General features: G+C 47.6%; 7 protein-coding genes across 7 annotated transcripts; 3 read left to right on the top strand and 4 right to left on the bottom strand.

Moving 5' to 3' along the window:
- The first annotated feature begins 276 nt into the window (after window positions 1-276).
- Window positions 277-1251, top strand: F4812DRAFT_309256 (uncharacterized protein). Its single transcript, XM_047931316.1, has 4 exons — window positions 277-364; window positions 433-446; window positions 516-541; window positions 601-1251. Exons 1-4 carry the CDS (start codon window positions 356-358, stop codon window positions 936-938), a joined length of 387 nt encoding a protein of 128 aa, XP_047792313.1. The 5' UTR covers window positions 277-355; the 3' UTR covers window positions 939-1251.
- Window positions 1252-1584: 333 nt separating this feature from the next.
- On the top strand, window positions 1585-3627 carry F4812DRAFT_309285 (uncharacterized protein). Its single transcript, XM_047931317.1, has 2 exons — window positions 1585-1881; window positions 1946-3627. The coding sequence occupies exons 1-2, from the start codon at window positions 1732-1734 to the stop codon at window positions 3503-3505; spliced, it is 1710 nt and encodes a 569-aa protein (XP_047792312.1). The 5' UTR covers window positions 1585-1731; the 3' UTR covers window positions 3506-3627.
- A 1028-nt stretch (window positions 3628-4655) lies between these two features.
- On the bottom strand, window positions 4656-8300 carry F4812DRAFT_309239 (ARM repeat-containing protein). The gene is made up of 3 exons (XM_047931315.1): window positions 7668-8300; window positions 4939-7560; window positions 4656-4884 (listed from the first exon to the last, which is right to left on the bottom strand). Exons 1-3 carry the CDS (start codon window positions 7767-7769, stop codon window positions 4783-4785), a joined length of 2826 nt encoding a protein of 941 aa, XP_047792311.1. The 5' UTR covers window positions 7770-8300; the 3' UTR covers window positions 4656-4782.
- A 1999-nt stretch (window positions 8301-10299) lies between these two features.
- F4812DRAFT_421146 (uncharacterized protein) lies at window positions 10300-11736 on the bottom strand. The gene is made up of 3 exons (XM_047933521.1): window positions 11398-11736; window positions 10818-11315; window positions 10300-10752 (listed from the first exon to the last, which is right to left on the bottom strand). The coding sequence occupies exons 1-2, from the start codon at window positions 11578-11580 to the stop codon at window positions 11046-11048; spliced, it is 453 nt and encodes a 150-aa protein (XP_047792310.1). The 5' UTR covers window positions 11581-11736; the 3' UTR covers window positions 10300-10752; window positions 10818-11045.
- On the top strand, window positions 11714-14051 carry F4812DRAFT_421145 (N2227-domain-containing protein). The gene is made up of 3 exons (XM_047933520.1): window positions 11714-12255; window positions 12378-12515; window positions 12689-14051. The coding sequence occupies exons 2-3, from the start codon at window positions 12403-12405 to the stop codon at window positions 13833-13835; spliced, it is 1260 nt and encodes a 419-aa protein (XP_047792309.1). The 5' UTR covers window positions 11714-12255; window positions 12378-12402; the 3' UTR covers window positions 13836-14051.
- On the bottom strand, window positions 14052-15499 carry F4812DRAFT_421139 (NAD(P)-binding protein). Its single transcript, XM_047933519.1, has 2 exons — window positions 15067-15499; window positions 14052-14912 (listed from the first exon to the last, which is right to left on the bottom strand). Exons 1-2 carry the CDS (start codon window positions 15174-15176, stop codon window positions 14153-14155), a joined length of 870 nt encoding a protein of 289 aa, XP_047792308.1. The 5' UTR covers window positions 15177-15499; the 3' UTR covers window positions 14052-14152.
- A 65-nt stretch (window positions 15500-15564) lies between these two features.
- Window positions 15565-17108, bottom strand: F4812DRAFT_309138 (uncharacterized protein). The gene is made up of 3 exons (XM_047931314.1): window positions 16878-17108; window positions 16724-16810; window positions 15565-16628 (listed from the first exon to the last, which is right to left on the bottom strand). Exons 1-3 carry the CDS (start codon window positions 16932-16934, stop codon window positions 15828-15830), a joined length of 945 nt encoding a protein of 314 aa, XP_047792307.1. The 5' UTR covers window positions 16935-17108; the 3' UTR covers window positions 15565-15827.
- Between the last annotated feature and the right edge of the window lie 9 nt (window positions 17109-17117).

The raw sequence follows: 17117 nt of genomic DNA, 5'->3' as shown, positions 1-17117 counted from the left end.
CTAAACGCGGATGTGGCTGAAAAAAAAAAAAAAAAAAAAAAAAGTTGGTCATCCACGAAAATGTACCTATGCTAGAAGGACAGGACGGGAGTGCCTGCAGGGCTGTACTTACTAGTTGTACTCTTTTCTATTCTGACCTGATAGCGGGACATGGTAAAACAAAAAAACGTACCACTTTATGACTGTACCATTTTTATTTATGATCTTTATGGTATTTTATGGTTTTAATAATTTTTTAACTCTTTTCAGCCTCCCACGTTCGCATACTTGCCCACCTCTAACTTTTTTTTTCTTCCCGTTTACACAATCGTGAAAGCAAAGAAGCCCGGCCCAGCAATTATACTAAGGGTTCAAGATGAACACAGTACGTACCTGATCTTCGAAAAGGACGCTAAGTCTGGTCGGCGCAATGATTCTAACGCTGTCTTTTAGGTCAAATCATTCTGGTAGGTAATTGCAACGGTTGCGCCACCTGGTGAATTGTCTTACTGATCGTCAAATGTTTTCTCACACAGGGCGGGATGGGGTTCCCTTTGCCTTGGTAGGTTTACTTATATCAAAGCTGCGCCACTGTGGATTTTGTTCTCACCCATGTCATAGCTGGCGCGGGAGCGTACTACTTTGCGAAGAAGAGCATCAATGCCGATAGGGCTGCGCGCCTCGAGGAAACCCGCCGAAAGAAGCAGATGATAGACTCTCTCGAGTACTCTGAGAATATCTCCAAGAAGCCAGTCTCCTCGTCCACAATGGGCGGTACTACGAACGGAAATGGCACGCCAGCCAGAACTGATGCAGTTGGGTCGCCGAGCCAAGAAGCAAGCCGTGATCCAGCACCAACTCGGCATGCTCCAGCTACAGAAAAGCAACAAGTAATAGAAAAGAGCAAGTACGAGAGTAGCACGCCGTATACGAGTCCTAAAGGCGATCGATTCTCTTAGGTGTGAATGGGAGACTAAAGCTGGGTATACCCTATGATGAACATTATGAAAACAAGGCATGTACACAATACTATTTTATTTAGAAGAGACGGGTGAAAAACAACTCCATTTCAAAAGATGGGCATGATAGCAATGGTATCTTGATATTGATATGACTTATTTGTTGGTTGGGCAATTCGGTAGTTTGGAAGCTTGAAAACTTCAGACACCTTTGATGTACGCCATGGGTCTCTTTTCTCCGAATTCCCTCACGTCTGATTAGATTCGAGGTTGGATTCGTACAAACGAGGTTAAACTTTACGGCTATCCGAGTTGATGGTTGGGTAATTATTATGCCGAACGACGGGCCAAAAGGACCTAAAAGAGAGATGAGGTGAAAACGTCAACGGGAGGTACTAGGTAAGTATCGCAAATCCCAGGTACTTAGGTACCTACCCTCCAGAAGAATGGGTCCAATATGCACTGTAGCAGTGTAGGTAACTGCACCTGCACCAAGCGTCCGTAATCTAGCTCGGTATGGTTAGCGCTGCAGGTCAGAGTTGAAATCTGCTCAAGTAACCAATCAAATGGAAAAGCCTTGCATCTTTGCCGAGCTTCCTAGAATTCTTAGAATTCCAATCTCATCTCATCATTCGTTCCTCGATTCAACTACTTACTTCTCTACAACTTGGTTAGCAGCTACTAGCTACCACCTACCACCTACCTTAAGGTTCTCACCATCGCCAAAATCAAACTTTGGCAGTAATGTCCTCTCGCGAGATTATTCCCATAACCATTTTATTATAATAAAATAATGGCGTCTACACAGCTAGCTATAGCTAGAGTATCCTTCTCCGCGGTTCTCCTACGTCCGGATCCGACATCATGTTCGCGCGGCGAGATTGACGAGTTTCTTCAGCTTCTTGACGCGACCATCTCGCGATGCTCCCCGCCCAATGTTCAGGTTTGAGCAACACAATCTTTTGAAACTTGGTGTCTCGTGCGACAGCTAAACGGTCACCGCATAGAAAAGCAAGCATTGGATACTGAAGAACCTGGTCCAGTCCCCTGCTAGAATCACTGCCTTAGGGAAATACCTGACGGCATTGGCCAAATCCTTCTCTCTGGATCTTGCCGCTAGCAGACAAGCCCGCGAGCCTTCTTCGAAACGTAAACGTCTTCATATCCTCTACCTTCTCAATGACACGCTGTACCATGTCCATATCCGGGACCGGAATACCAGTTTCGCGCAACAGTTAGAGCCCACTATCCCAGATATTATCCAACTCGCTGCAGCGTTCCAAAACTGTCCGAAGCATTCCAAGAAAATAGTAGGCCTGATAGACCTCTGGGGGGAGAAACAGTACTTTTCGGATATCTTTGTTCAGAAACTTCGGACTATCGCCCAGGAAGCACCGTATTCGGCCCCCAATGATGATACACCTGTTGACGGCACCCGAGCCACGGGTGCAAGATCTTCTAAGGATGCCCCGTTCATCATGCCAGCTATGCATGGCGATGCTACCGCATCATGGTACGACTTACCTGCAGCGAACTGGCTGCCCGCCATCGAACCTGACTCTACGAGACCAATGAACCCGGACATGATCAAACCTTTACAATTTGTTGCCGGCCCCGCCGACGAAAAATTAATCAAAGCCGTCCAAGACTTGTTGGTTGATGTGGATCGTATTTACAGTAGAGGTCGGCGAGACGCTAGCCAGCAAACTGAAGATGTCGATCAGCTAGGACAGAGGGTTGTGCTTGATGAGATCACTGGAGAGGTTATCGATGGAGACAGCTACTATGGCTGGTCTCGTGCATTCTGTGAAAAGATGAAACAGCGTCGCAAGAAGACCAGCGTCTCTGGAAATAGCCAACGCGGACGCAGTACGACTCGTTCGCATTCACGATCAAGAAATTCATCTCGAAGTCCATCGCGGCCTGCGTACAAGCGACGTCGTGTATCCAACTCGGAGAGCCGTAGTAAAAGCCGAAGCCCAAGTCGCAAACGTAGTTATAGCAGAGACCGTTATCGACGAAGATCATACAGTAGTTCGAGATCTCGTTCTCGTTCCCGCTCCCGCTCAGAGAATCGACAATACGACCAGCCAAACACGCAATCCAAGGGAAGGAGTCCACCGCCACCTCCGCGGTCATATGATCCCCCTCACTTCGCAAATCCAACCGGAAGGCAGCTACCCGGTTTTCCAAATCAGCCGCCCCATCCAAACCCTCAATACCAGCAGCATTCTACGCCTCCACCCCCTTTCCCACAGTCCTTTCCCCCGTTACCCCCTGACCTCAGCCCGTTCATGGTACCGCCACCTCCTCTTCCGCCACAAAATTATCAGGGCCAATGGCCCCCGCCACCTCCGATCCCGCCCAACATGCCGCCAAATTGGATGCCTAACATAGCGATGGGAGGATGGCCTGTGCCTCCTCCGCCGCCGCCCGGACAGCCTCCGCAGCAGCAGCAACAACAGCCTCGTGGTGGCTTCCAGCAGTACGGGAGAGGGGGAAGAGGGGATTACCGTGGACATGGACATCGTGGGGGCTGGGACTACCGGGGTCGAGGTGGTTGGTAACTATAAGTAAGTAGTTAAGCATGGGCATGGCCTTTGGATGCTTCAACTATCGTATGTATTATATTCTACTATTCGACTTCCGTGTGCGAGGGAATCATGTCCTACCGCGATACAGGAATATCTACCTAGGTAGCCAAAGTATAACACAATATAGTAGAGAGAGTTCGACATCTCAAAAAAAAAAAATCGTATTTAACTTCCTCTATATTTTGTATCAAGTTAGATGATGTGCGGATGTCGTAGATGCCAAGGAGTAACGGCTTCATTGGTAGCATCGTGACTTGTAATGTGCAAGAAGTCAGTCAGTCTCTTCGGTGGGTTACAATTGAGCCTAATAAACTTCCAATCTGGAAGCCCGAACGACTCGGGCTCGGGTGTCAAGAGCTCATTGTTATTTATTTATCATCACGCACATTTCACGTTCTATTCCCCTCATCTGAAGTTCCTGAATAACAAATACTGTAGGTTATGGCGCACTTTCTTCGATTTTTTTCTACGTTTTCGAATAGCTACCTAGGTACCTAATGGTAGTGGTGATAATGATGATGATAATCTTCGCTCTCTCTCTCTCTCTCATATCTCCATAGAGACAAAAGAGAAAGAGAAAAGAAGATCAAGGGGGAGAACGGAAGGTTGGTTGTATGGTGGGAGAAATTGCTATGCTAATCTATCTAACTACGTGACTATCTACTTGTGGTTTTATTTTGGTAAAAAACGTAGCAAAAGTTTCCTGGCACCTGATCTTTTTCTCTTTTCTCTCTCTCGCATATGAGCGCAAGAAGAAAAAGAAAAAAAGTCCGTTCAGGCCTAAATTACCAACCCGACGGTATTTGTTTGTTATGCCGTCGACATTGCCATGCTATTCATCATTCGTCCCTATGCGTGGCTTGTTTTCATCATCAACGGCTGGACCGCCATTCCCGTATCCATTAGAAAAATGCTAACGTTTTTTTACGCCTTGCGCGTAACCCCTGTTTTACCCTTCCTCCAAATTTTGCAACAGATACGCTGGTCGATAAGCTAAGGGGTTTCTGTTTCTGTATGGCAACACACGTCTTGATGCGGATTCCAGATCCGCGGGTACCAATTGCTGTCGATATTCCCGCCCTGTTCAAACTGGCAATAGTTTCTGCGAGATGGCAAGTCAATCCTGATCCTGAGCTTGATATATCGCCTATGGTAATCAAGTACCGGAAGACATGGAAGTCAATCCGCTCACGACCTCACGCAAGTCCTGTTGGGCCCAATAACACACACCGCTATCAGTAACGCTTTATTCAAAAAGCATACGTCGTTCGTAACGTCTGTTGATCCTGAGGTTGCAATTGGCTGAGAAATTGGTCAAACTGAGGGATAATCTGACGGTAAATGCCGATGGCCTAAACTCTTCGTTAGCTATTACTTCATCGGATAGACAGTCGTGACCGCCTTACCTTTTGGAAATCCTCATGGAGGCCGTTCTTAGTTTCACTGCGCAATTTTAGGTCTCTGTACCGGGCGATTGCAGTGAAAAAGTGCAAGAGGGATTTTTCCATGGCCATGGGATTCTTCTCGACAATAGCAGTGAATCCTCGGAATGCAGTCGCCTTCTCGTCTGACGGGTCCACCTCGTCCATGGAGAGGAGGAAATCTTCAGCAAAGTTGGCTAACTGCGGCGCCAGAAGCTCGCCATTTCCAAGTCCAAGTCGCCCCAGAGCGATCGCGGCATTTTCAGTTACTCCCTTGGGGATACCCGGATTGGTTATTATTTCTAAGAAGCGTTGGAAAAGCTCGGGTACGTAAGGTGCCATATTAGACTTGTGTCGAATGGCGATTTCACCTGCGGACCAACAGGCGTTATTAATAATCCCGAATCCGTTGTCAATCTCTTCATCGATTATGTCATCCAGGTCCAGTTGTTTTAAAAGCACCGGGAAAATGTTGGGTAGCGACGGTTGTAGCTGCTCGAACACATACTTCGCACAGTCTCCGAGAAGTGCATATGCTGATTGTCGCACTTCATCTGTCGGGTCTTCCATGCAGAAGGTAAGGAGTTCGAAAAATGTGGATTGAGACTCCTGGACCAGCTTAGAAGACTTTGCCGGCTCTAGTGCCTGTATGATGGCACTGAGGAGATCTAAGCTCGTAATTAAGAAATCTTTGTCTGGCGCCTCGACGGTTGGATCATTTGTCAACGCAAGAGACGCTTCCAGGTTTTGATGAATGATGTTGACACAGCGAACGAAGATTGGCTGCGCGTAAGGGGTAAAGGCATCGTTCAACGCCATAGCAACATATGACAAGCATTCCAACAATGGGAACAGTTCTCGAGACTGATCCGATACCTTGGTCCACCTCTCGATGAGCGCGGGCATTAGTTCGTTGACGAGATTGGGCTGGGCTAAGACGGGCCCTATGCTCTCAGCCAGTGTTTGTACACAGTCATAGAGGATATACATGTTCCTGTCCTTGTACTTCTTGAAGCAGCGGACAAATTGTTGAATGATTGGAAGGCTGTAAGGCTCTAATTTCTTTCCGGCCTTCTCCTCCAAATTAGCAAAGGCTGACGCGCCAGCTTCTTGTACCTTCTTGTTGCTATCCAACATTTTTGTCAAGATACCTTCCATCATCGGCTCGAAGTAAAGTTGTTTTTGTTGCGGATCCGTCAGATCCGCGGCCCAGGAAGAATAGCGAGCCAACGTCCAGCAGGTAATTTGTCGAACCACGGGCTCAGGATCATTCAAGAGAGAGATCAAATAAGGTACCAACTGAGGGAGGTGAGGCGTGACAACATTCATACAGCCTTCCGCAACAGCACCAAAGGCGAGCACTGCGGCCTCTCGGTACGGCCAGTCAGTGTGCCTGATATTTTTATTGAGGTACGGCATGATGGACTCGAATACCGGATCCTTAAAATCGCGAGCGAAGACATCCAGTGCAGCCGCAGAGCACTTTCGGAGGGTCCAACGCTCATCCGGACTTGCGTCATCCCCATCATCAAAATCGTCAATCTCACCCTCCTCCAGGTCATCATCCATGCTAGCTAATTTCTCATAAGCGTTTCCGTTCTGAGCGGCATCGGCAGATCCGTCTTTGTTGGCTTGTCGCGCCGATTGCTTTTTGGCAAATTGGGGTTTTATATCTTTCTCGAGATCCTCTTCATCCTCGTCGTCAGACGCACCACCGAGGAGCGCAATATCCTCAGCGCTATATACCATGCAATCAAGAAGGACCGGGATGATCTTGCCGATGTACGGACTCAGGGAATGCCAAAGATGCTCGTGCTCACCCACCGTAAGCCAGAACTCGGCAGCATCAGTAGCCAGGTCCTCGTCGTCACTCTGCTGTTGGGTAATGATGTAATCGACAAGGCCAGGGAGATGAGGCTGGATCTTGTCCGGGCGAGATTCAACCAACTGAGCGAATGCCCTACATACCTGCCGTCGCACGTCGTTGCTGGAATCTGTTGCGAGCGCAAATAAGTGCTGGAGCAAGTCGTCGATGGAGTTGAGCATGGCCTGAGATTTTCGAGCGGTAAAGACGTTGATGGCGGTCAAGGCATGGGCGCGAACCTTGGGCAACGGGCTCTTAGTAGCCTGGATCAACTTGGGGAGAATGAAGTTAAGCGGCCGTTCGCCGTTCAGCTCGCGCTCCAGCATCTTGAAGTTATCTTCACAAATCTTAGCCATGGCTGCCGTAGCGCCTTCTTGTGCCTCGTTCGTGACTTGACCACTCTCGTTGCCAATCATCTTCAAGAGTTCTGGTAGTAACTCGGGCCAACTCATAATACCGCCTCGCCGAATCATCTCAGTCGCGATAACACCTGCGTAGTTACGGATCTGGGCATTCTTGTCTTGCAAACACATAGGGATACCCATCTTGATCAAAGTCAGGCTGCTATCGGAAACTTCTTTGGAGCTCGTCTTAATGTTATTTTTCAGCATGATCGCAGCGGACGAGCGTATGAGAAAGTAGTCTTCAGGTGAGCACTGCAGGCCACTTGGAGGTTCTTGACTGGAGAACAGGTAGACCAGGTAGTTGTTAATATCGGGAGACGACTTCGCTTGCGTGAGCATCTACAAAAGAGAAGCTTCGTATTAGCTCGAATTGCTACGACTATTAATAGATGCAACCATAGCTATAGCCTGGTCAGGTATCGGGTATTGGGAGAGCTATTTCTTACAATCTCGGCCTGTTTCTGCGCAGCTTTGTCGAAACCGCTGAGAGAGTCCTTGAGACAAGCAGCGAGAGTGCTCAAGGACTCGGGCGAGGGCTGCCACGCCATGATGGGCGGCAAGGAAATAAGAATCTCGGATTACGCGCGCGTTCGAAATCCGGGGATTGGGATTGAAGGCACTTTTATAAGATGCCTATGATCGCTGGGTGGTTAAAAGAAGAAAAAAAATAGAAGGAGGAGAAGAGAGGAGAGAGGGGAGAGGGAGAGGGAGAGGGAGAGATCAAGAGTTGATTGTCAGGAACATCGACTCTAGGGAATGGTGGGGTCGTAAGGGCGATGGACCAGTTGGCGATAATTGAAAAAAATAATCTAAGTTGAGAGAGAGAGAAAGAGAGAAAGATGAAAATTGAAGAGTTAGAAAGATTTTGGGCTTGAAAAATAATTTTTGTCTTGTTCTCCCTCTGTAACTTCAAATTCCAATTTGGATTGTCGCGATGATGCAAAAGCAGGGCAAATGACCTGTCGCAGTTGCTAATGTACAATACAATTCTACTATGTATTAAATTTCCTGCTGCTGGCTTTTGCGAGGAGACCGTGACCTTCCGGTTACTGAACCATGATCCAAGGGCTTAAAATCCTCTTCAGAAAAGGTTAATGGTGGGGTGGTGCCGCTACTGGGTCTCTACTATGTATGGGTGTGGCAGATTTTACATGAAAACGTGCTTAGCTCTTTTAAGCAACGCTAGACGCTAGACTAGACGCTCCACCTATAATGTTGGTCATAGTACATGCTACATTGTATCTACCTTAGGAGGTACTTGTATTGATAGGTATTCTAATTGAGGGTCCCTGCCCCAGCCTGCCTTGCCTGCTTGGTCCACCGCCCACCTTAACTATTATCGATACAGGAGACCCCAACCGATTATACCTACCTAAAAGAGCTTGGCAATGAAGATTTATTAGTGTAAGAAAGACGCTTCATTGTCGCAAGCATTTATTATCATGTACGTGTAAGCACATGTATATATTTGCACCAGAATGATGTACATACTTGGATAAGTACCAAGATCACCTAAGCACATAATAATTTAATGATAGCTTTTATTTTTATATAAAAAAAAATAGTTAGGTTCATAAAGTATTGACAATTCATGTTGTTTAAAAATTCAAGAATAATAAAAACTTGCATTACTCTGTGATACTCAACTTCTATTGCATACCTAATATGTATGTGCCAAGCCAGCATGTAAAGTATAGGTACTAGTATATAAAGTTATATATAAAGTTAAAACTCCGTTCTACGCTTGCTCTCGAATAGATTGAAGAAATGATCTGAACAAGCCTTATATATATATACCTTATGTATAGCTTCGTCTAATGTTACCCCTTAATCACCAAAGCTGCTAACGGCAAATAAGATCTTCGGAACCGGTTGCTTAGTAACAAATGAAAATGATCATAATCATATAGGTAAACAAATAAACAAGGTTTATATCACGGGATATATAATCATAAGACAAGGACGTCAGAACCCGGTCAAGTTTTTGGCCGTGACCCAAAAGCTAGGAAGAAGCAAGTTCCCAAACCATCAACGTCCCCTGAATCAAGTTACCTAAGGTAAAAGAGCTTAACGAGTAGCATGTGAAGTTGGGAAAACGTCCTGCCCAAACCGGGATCTGTCTGGTCCCTCGTGTACGCAGTGTGCTATGCTGTCGTAACCTGCAAGGTGCCAAGTCGGACTGGAATACGAAGTATGCATAGGTACGTATGAGGTCGATAGCATATGCTGAGATGCCACGCACAACAAGCCCTTGTGGAACAAGAACCCATATTGGTGTAATAATGAATCAAGCTGCTGGTGAAGAAGAAGGTGGACAGTGTGTATTTAAAATGAAGAGTACAGTCAGTCAACTAAGGTTATTATATAAGTACCTACCTAGGTAAGTAGGTAGGTACTTATCAAGAAGGCAACTCCCAGTTGATGGACGATCGAGATCACCTATTTATTACGGGCTCGTTTACTTAGAGGATATAAAGTAGGATATAATGGGATATACAAGAACCGAGTCGCACCACGGTAAGAGCAGCATCTTATACGAGAGGCGCCTTAATAATCAACCTTGGCCGTTTCTACCTGACGACGGGGTCGTCAGGAGGCTGGAGCCATGGTCATTGGGTTGGAAAAACAGACCTCACGGGATCGTCACCAAGGATGTGGGTGTTCCACGAGATAGCCAGATATCAGCGCTATATAAGTCTGTCACCTCTCTCTTCGAAGCCAACTTTGATGGTGGACGCCGTGCAACTCGGGGATCTGCACAGGAGATTATTTGATCCGCCAGCTCTATAAACGGCACCTTGCTTAGACCCTTAGGTTAGGTAGGTACACCATTGCCCTGAGGAGGTTGTGTCGCACGCGTGCTGGGAGGATCAAGGATTCAGACGTATGCAGATAACCGCCCGAGCTGCCGATTACATGCAGATCAGCCGCTGCCCTGAACAGCGGTTGACGAGCAGGACGGCTTATCACGTATTCGAGGGCTTACGCTCTGTCGAATAGCTTGTTAGACTGCAGGTGACATCTGCTTCGTACGATCTGTGCTACGTGACTGAAGCACCAGTATGGGCGAACTAGTTACCGCTGTTTATGAGCTAAATATAATATCGGGTGGTTTAAATAGATAGAGGATACGGTGTATAGTCCATATCCGATTATAGGTCATATTGAACAAAGGTTGACATGAAAGTTTTAGAAGTGCCCGTGATTCTCATATCAGGTGGTCTAGCACAGTTACTCTAGGTGTACCTGAGGTAGGTGAACTAAATCTGAGACAGTCCTTAAACTCAGCCTTATAATAATCATATTAGGTTCAATAAGACCATTGATGTCTCTAAGACTCTGTAAACTCTGAAGTGGAAGTAGATAAATCCGACACGGTAAATGTTTTACGCCCCATAGGTTGATGATATAAGGGCCGATTTCCTACATCTTAAGACGCTAATTTCTGCTTAAAACCAAGTCATCATACCCTTTAGAAGGTTTAGTATATCTCCATGTCCATAGAGAATAATCTTGCGTAGTAACTTATACCTACATTCTCATCATTCATAGGTTAGGTAGGTTAGGTACATAATGAGGTAATAGACTAGACTTACAGTCTATAGCCTATTGATACCTATGTATGGTACTCGACGCTCAGACAGCTCTCTGAAGTCGAAAATTTCTTGAAGCCTGTATGTTGAAAGACCCTCGGCTACCTTTCAAGAAGCTTGCATAACTGATTTCGCTTTCCGGAATACCGGCGATACGAGATTTCGGACGAGAGTATCAATACCAGTAAGTAGATAATCTCTAGGTAGTCATTATACGTGTTGATAATTTTCTCAAGAACTACCTGTTCCGTTTGGTAGGGCGCTAGGTACTTTGATAACGCCTTGAAGTTTATCAAGTGAAACGTCGACGACTTTTTTCAAAGCTTCCATTTCCTCCTCTACCGTGCCACCCAGTCCGGTGTTGGCGAAGCTGATGGAATTACCCACATACACTGGCATCTGCGTCTTCTTGGCTAGAATTTTAGCCAGGCGTGTAGTAAACTCTAATGTAGCTTCTACAGCGAAGATAGTTGTTGAGAGCGGCTGGCTTGGGTTATATTTCTAGGGGCGCGCAGTTCAGTATTGTATACCCAGGTAGGTAGATTTATAAATGGCAATAGGGTTGGTTAATTTGGGTACATACGTCCGGTAAAGCATAGACAAAAGATCCTAGAGGAGCTGCTTGATCTTCCTCGTCTGCAGCAACAGTTGTGAGAAACAATGTAATAACCTTTGACTTAATGTCCAATCGCAGATGGATCCGTGTATCCAAAGACTTCGGCAAGGGGAATGAAAGTTGGATGGGTTCATGAATGGCCTCCGCCATTTTGATATGCTTCCAAGAGTTACTGAACTCCTTTATGAATTTAGATGAACTTTGACTAGAGGGTCTAATAAGTGAAGTATGAAAATAGATTTGTTATTGGGATGGAGGTACTTTAGGTACTTAGGTATGGGAGCTTAGGGGTAACTTCCATCCAATCTCTAACAAAAAGGTGTTTGTCATAGCCCAGTCTATCTGTCGCACAGAAGGCGGGACCCCACATCTGAACCCCAAACGACTTGGGGCTTACCTAGGTACCTGTTACTCGCCTTAGGCTTTACCTAGCTAAAGCAGTTAGGTAAGGGTACCTCTTGTACCTCATGTATCATATATTGTACCTGAAGATTTGTGATTTTTTTTGTCGGAAGTAATCCTTGAATCTCAAAGTTCACCTTTTTTACCTTTTATCCCCCCCCCAAGCACGAAACTTTGTACATCTCTGTTCATCTTGCATCTTCATTCCACAAATGATTAGTACATACACTTAAACTCAGATGTACATTCTGTTCTCATTGCAGTCAATATAGTCGCTATTCTATCTGTTCGTCTTTTTTTTTGGTGAAGATGTGTTGGGGTTAAGAGAAAGAATCCAGCTATTCAAAATACATAAAAGTCGTGTGCCCCTCCATCTGGAGTTATCGATATCCCTCGTTCAGATACGATACGATACTTAGTTAGGTATACATACCTTACATATACATACATCGTAGCCCCACCATTGTCACGAAGGTTATCTAATAAGACTATATTCTTCTTCGTTTGCTGACTCTTTCATTTCTTTTCCTCCTTCTCCCTCTAAGCCAGAACTTGCTACCGTCCACCATCATGGAGCTGGATGACAAGGCTTACGGAGATAATTCCCAGTGGAATGGGGTCGAAGATGCTATCGAAGACCCAGAGGAAATCAGAGTCATATTCTGCGCCCTCGATTCTTTTAGGTTAGTAAATACAAGGTCGTTGTGTCGTTGAATATCGTTTGTCAAGTTGAGCAACCCCCTACGTCTGAGAGGGGGCGCGATTTTGCTTCCAGTAGGCATCACATACCTTACAGGTCGCTCACCCGTACACACTTCTAGCTTATTATATAGGTATACTGATAAATTTCTTGTAGCCAATACGCGAAGACGGCGCACCTAAACTGCACCCACCTTCGCAGGCAAGCGTTCTACGCCCTGCCTCAGGCTCACTGGCAGCTACTCGCTCAACCTCCTTTTTCATATTTGGATATATTGAATCGGATAGACGATGCCATCGAGAGCAATGCCGAGCTGGCTCGCATCATTGTCAAATTCGGCTTACGGACCTTCGGCGTAGTTGAAGCTACCTCGGAAAAGGAGCTCACCATGCCTGAGGAGTGGTCTGGTATTGCCAAATATAACGATCTAGATAAAGCCAGGAGCACTATTAGACAATTCTACCGTGACTGGTCCGCAGAGGGTGCCGTCGAACGTGACGCATGCTACGGCCCTGTATACCGTGCACTAGATGTCGAGAAGGCGAGATATCCTGATCGACAACCGCTGAAAGTTTTGGTACCCGGTGCCGGGTTGGGTCGACTAGTCTTTGACCTCTGCCGGATGGGATACCTTACGGAAGGCAATGAGATTTCCTACCATCAACTTCTGGCGTCATCGTATATCCTTAATTCCACTGAAACCGCTGGTCAACACACTATATTTCCATGGATCCACTCCTTCTCAAACCATAGGAGTCGCGATAACCAATTTAAATCTTATAAAATACCGGATATTCATCCCCAGACAACATTGGCAGAGACAACAGGGATCGGTTCGATGCAAATGTGTGCCGCAGATTTCCTCTGCCTCTACGGGGATGAGAGTCATAAAGACACCTATGACGCCGTAGCCGCCGTGTTTTTCCTGGATACGGCGCCAAATCTCATTCGCTATCTCGAAGTAATACGAAATTGTTTGAAACCCGGTGGCGTACTTATCAATGTTGGACCTCTGTTATGGCACTGGGAGAATCACGTACCTGGTCATCACGGGTATGACGGAGACGGTGATTACGATGAAAACAATTCTTTAGGCATCGCAGATCCCGGGAGTTTCGAGCTTACTGATGACGAAGTCGTCGCGTTGGTGGAGCGCATGGGTTTTATCGTCGAGAAGCGAGAAACAGGCCTACACGCCCCTTACGTACAGGATTCCCAGAGCATGCTACAAACAGTATATAAAGCTAGCCACTGGGTCGCGCGAAAGCCAGAAGAAGGATCTAACGTGAAAGCTCAAATCTAGACTACCTGCATACTAGAGCTTGTTTGGGGGGGGGGGAATCCGAGACACATATTGCATCTGGCATCTGGCATCTGGCATCTGGCATAGCATCTAGTATCTGGCATAGCATCTAGTATCTGAGCTCGAGGTTGCGATGATTATATCATCTATACATTAGGTACTTAACATTGTAGACTTGTATCTTAGATGACGGCATATAATGAATGAGAACACGCGCAATGGCTCAAATGTCATTAAATCCCAAGGATGAAACTTTTCGCTACGCTCCCCGATATTACTACTGATAGAGGTACAATACAGGCACATATACGTATAAGTCATAGCTTAGAATCCACCGGCTCGTCCTGCAGGGTGAGAGTTTTCCACAGCGCGCCACCGTCAATCTGTATCGTCGCGCCGTTTACGTGAGACCCCGCGCGGCTCGCCAGGTACACCACGACGCCAGCGATGTCCTCAGGCCTGCCAAGGCGCTTGTTCGGGCTGCGGGCGGCGTGCTTCTCCAGCCCGCCCGTCATCTCCAACAGGCCGTTCGCCATCTTCGTCGGGAAGAAGCCGGGGCAGATGGAGTTGACCAGGATGTGGCGGGGGCCAAGCTCGACGGCGAGGTTGCGCGCGAGGGTGATGGCGGCGGCCTTGCTGGCGCTGTAGCCGAAGGTGGCCTGCGGGCCGGTGGCGCCGATGCCGAGGCCGGCGACGCTCGCGGTGACGATGACGCGGCTGGGGTCGTCGAGGGTGGCGCGGGTCTGCAGGAGCGGGGCGAACTTCTGGACGGCCAGGAACACGCCCGTGACGTTGAGGTCCATGACCTTGCGGAACGCGCTCGCCGGGTGGGTGTCGAAGGCCTCGCCCCAGGTGGCGCCGGCGTTGGCGAGCAGGATGTCCACGTGCTCCGTGTGCTGGGCGACCTGGGCCACGAGCGACTCGACGCCGGCGAGGGTGCTGCTGTCGGCGGGGACGGAGACGGCGCGCGCGCCGGGCTGCAGGTTCGGCAGGCGGTTGAGCTGCGCGACGGCCTGGTCGCAGGCCTTGGCTTTGCGCGAGGTGATGAAGACTTTGGAGCACCCGGCTTGGAGGAGGCTGTGGGACGGGGAGGGGAGAGAGAGAGAGGTTAGCTTGCTTGGATTGGAAAACAGAAGACTCGAGGATGAGATGATGGGAAGGAAACACTTTGGCTTAAGTATTATATGAGAAGTAGTAATTGGGTTATGGATATGGGATAGATAGAACTCACGCTGAAGCTGCGTTCAGACCGAGACCTCGCGAACCGCCCGTAACGACGGCGACTTTACCCTTAAGGGAGAAGAGCGATGGGAAGTCTGCGAGAGCTGTTTCGTCTGCCATGGTGTTGCGATATGTTATGTTATGATATGTTGTGTTATGTTGTGTTATCTACCGCGTAATAGGTTATAGGTAGGTACCTGTATCTTATTTATTAAATGACGAAAGAAAATAAAAAATCGCTTCGCTCTTCTCTATCGAAAACAACTTGTCATGTCTACAATTGTTAATACAAGAAAGTTGGATGTAAAAGCAATTGGACAATGAAACGCCTATAGGTAAGTTGTTGTCGTACCTATCGATAGCCACGACCGAGGACCTTGCGGGGACGTGCCGAGGTACCCCAACGGAGAGAGACAGGGATGTCTCCTATCACCTTTATTTACTACTTACCTTAGGTTAGGTACCTGGTATGTATTATGTATGTGGCGTCATCAACATACCTGTTAGGTATTTGTATGTGGTTTGCTTGAAAATACGTATACGTGAATACCTAGGTATAATATCTGTTGGTATCTAAACCGTATAGGTCGTCGTAATCGCAATCCTATAATCCAGACATATTATTGGGTACGGAGCTAATAGCTCTAAGGTATACCTAGCATATGTCAGAGACGCCTATGTAAACCTGTACAAGCATATAGCATATATATCCAAGACCAAAAAAGATAATTCTTGGTCAGTAATAAATATGCCTTCGTATAAACCAGACGACTACCACCACTTCTCGCACAGCACCCGACGAGCTTCCATCCCCAGCCCAACCTCCGCATCGGTCAACTTCTGGACGAACTCGTCCGTCATAGTAGGCACGCCGCAGACATACACAACCGCAGCTTTCCTCTCTTCAACATCCCCCACCGCCGCGGCGATATCATCCATCGTCATCCTACGTGCTTGAAACGGCACATCATTTTCTGCAGCCTCTGTACCCTCTCCCGCACAATGCACCACCCCTTCCCTTTCCCCATCCCCTTCACTCCCACTCCCCCCCGTAAGAAACAACCTCAACGCCCCCTTCACCCTCCCCGAAGCAAATATCCCAGCCAGCCTCTGCACAAACTGTAGCCGCTCCGCGCGCCTCCCTCCCTCCGACTTATCATCTTTCAGTGAGTACAAAAACCGAACCTGGAACGGCGCTTCTATTTCTGCCTTCGTGCTCGCCTCCGCGATACTAGACAGCATGCTCGCCAGGGGATTAACACCCACACCCCCAGCGACGAACACCACGCGCCGTAGCGAACCCATCTTGATCCCCAGTGGCGGCCACATGAAGCTACCCCCAACGCGGACCCGGAGCTCCGCGTAAATGATCTCGTCAGGGTCCTGCCATAGCCATGCCGCCGGCGGATCGACCGATTTCTGCACGGCAAGCTCTACATACCCTGTGGTCTGGGTATGTTCCGGCCCCGGTGGGACGTGGAGCTGTGCTAGCGACGGCGGCGACGTGATGGTGTATCCGCCCGCCTTGGACACGCCGGGAACGAAGACGTCGAGCCATTGACCCGGTAAGAACTACAACGTAGAAAAAAGCAACGATATACGTAAGTATTCAAGTAATATAGCTTCAGTGCATGTAAGGGGGGCCGGGGCCGGAAAGTAGGACATACCCGAAGAGGGGCCGACAATTCAAGGCGGAAGAGTCTGATCTGGTCGTTGATCTGGTCGATCTTGGCCAACGTGACGGTGTGTAGAGACTTATAAATACATATTAGTAAATGACCTTGTAGAAAAAACTCATGCCACCAGCACAAGGAAATATACTTCATCTCGCGGCTCCGCTGCCGTTCTTTCTAGGTGGCTAGGCTTCGGTTTAGCCATGTTAGCGAGCTACATGTAGCGTAGCAGACTGCAGTTAAGGTTAGCAGAACGAAGCACGCTCAAGTATGCCGGCCTGGCTATTAGGTGTCATTCAAAATATCGTTATCACTTATGAGTTGTTCGAAGTTTTAAGGTACCTAATGCAATGATTGCGTAGTAAGATAAAGAGTCGATACTTTAGTA

This window comes from Daldinia caldariorum (assembly GCF_022478825.1).
Source record: "Daldinia caldariorum strain CBS 122874 unplaced genomic scaffold F4812scaffold_4, whole genome shotgun sequence".
NCBI lineage: Eukaryota > Fungi > Ascomycota > Sordariomycetes > Xylariales > Hypoxylaceae > Daldinia > Daldinia caldariorum.
The sequence above is the reverse complement of the archived record's forward strand: the minus strand, read 5'-3'. Positions and strand labels throughout refer to the sequence as shown.

Excerpts from the sequence above, each read along its gene's own strand:
- F4812DRAFT_309256 (XM_047931316.1), top strand. Across the intron at positions 542-600 it reads ATGGGGTTCCCTTTGCCTTG|CTGGCGCGGGAGCGTACTAC; the intron begins GTAGGTTTACTT and ends CCCATGTCATAG.
- F4812DRAFT_309285 (XM_047931317.1), top strand. The coding sequence starts at position 1,732 with ATGGCGTCTACACAGCTAGCTATAGCTAGAGTATCCTTCTCCGCGGTT. Across the intron at positions 1,882-1,945 it reads GCTCCCCGCCCAATGTTCAG|AAAAGCAAGCATTGGATACT; the intron begins GTTTGAGCAACA and ends GTCACCGCATAG.
- F4812DRAFT_309239 (XM_047931315.1), bottom strand. The coding sequence starts at position 7,769 with ATGGCGTGGCAGCCCTCGCCCGAGTCCTTGAGCACTCTCGCTGCTTGT. Across the intron at positions 7,561-7,667 it reads CGCAGAAACAGGCCGAGATT|ATGCTCACGCAAGCGAAGTC; the intron begins GTAAGAAATAGC and ends TCTCTTTTGTAG. Across the intron at positions 4,885-4,938 it reads TCCATGAGGATTTCCAAAAG|GCCATCGGCATTTACCGTCA; the intron begins GTAAGGCGGTCA and ends CGAAGAGTTTAG.
- F4812DRAFT_421146 (XM_047933521.1), bottom strand. The coding sequence starts at position 11,580 with ATGGCGGAGGCCATTCATGAACCCATCCAACTTTCATTCCCCTTGCCG. Across the intron at positions 11,316-11,397 it reads TTGTCTATGCTTTACCGGAC|AAATATAACCCAAGCCAGCC; the intron begins GTATGTACCCAA and ends GCGCGCCCCTAG.
- F4812DRAFT_421145 (XM_047933520.1), top strand. The coding sequence starts at position 12,403 with ATGGAGCTGGATGACAAGGCTTACGGAGATAATTCCCAGTGGAATGGG. Across the intron at positions 12,516-12,688 it reads TGCGCCCTCGATTCTTTTAG|CCAATACGCGAAGACGGCGC; the intron begins GTTAGTAAATAC and ends AATTTCTTGTAG.
- F4812DRAFT_421139 (XM_047933519.1), bottom strand. The coding sequence starts at position 15,176 with ATGGCAGACGAAACAGCTCTCGCAGACTTCCCATCGCTCTTCTCCCTT. Across the intron at positions 14,913-15,066 it reads GGTCTGAACGCAGCTTCAGC|CCTCCTCCAAGCCGGGTGCT; the intron begins GTGAGTTCTATC and ends CCCGTCCCACAG.
- F4812DRAFT_309138 (XM_047931314.1), bottom strand. The coding sequence starts at position 16,934 with ATGGCTAAACCGAAGCCTAGCCACCTAGAAAGAACGGCAGCGGAGCCG. Across the intron at positions 16,811-16,877 it reads CAGCGGAGCCGCGAGATGAA|TCTCTACACACCGTCACGTT; the intron begins GTATATTTCCTT and ends TGTATTTATAAG. Across the intron at positions 16,629-16,723 it reads AATTGTCGGCCCCTCTTCGG|TTCTTACCGGGTCAATGGCT; the intron begins GTATGTCCTACT and ends TCTACGTTGTAG.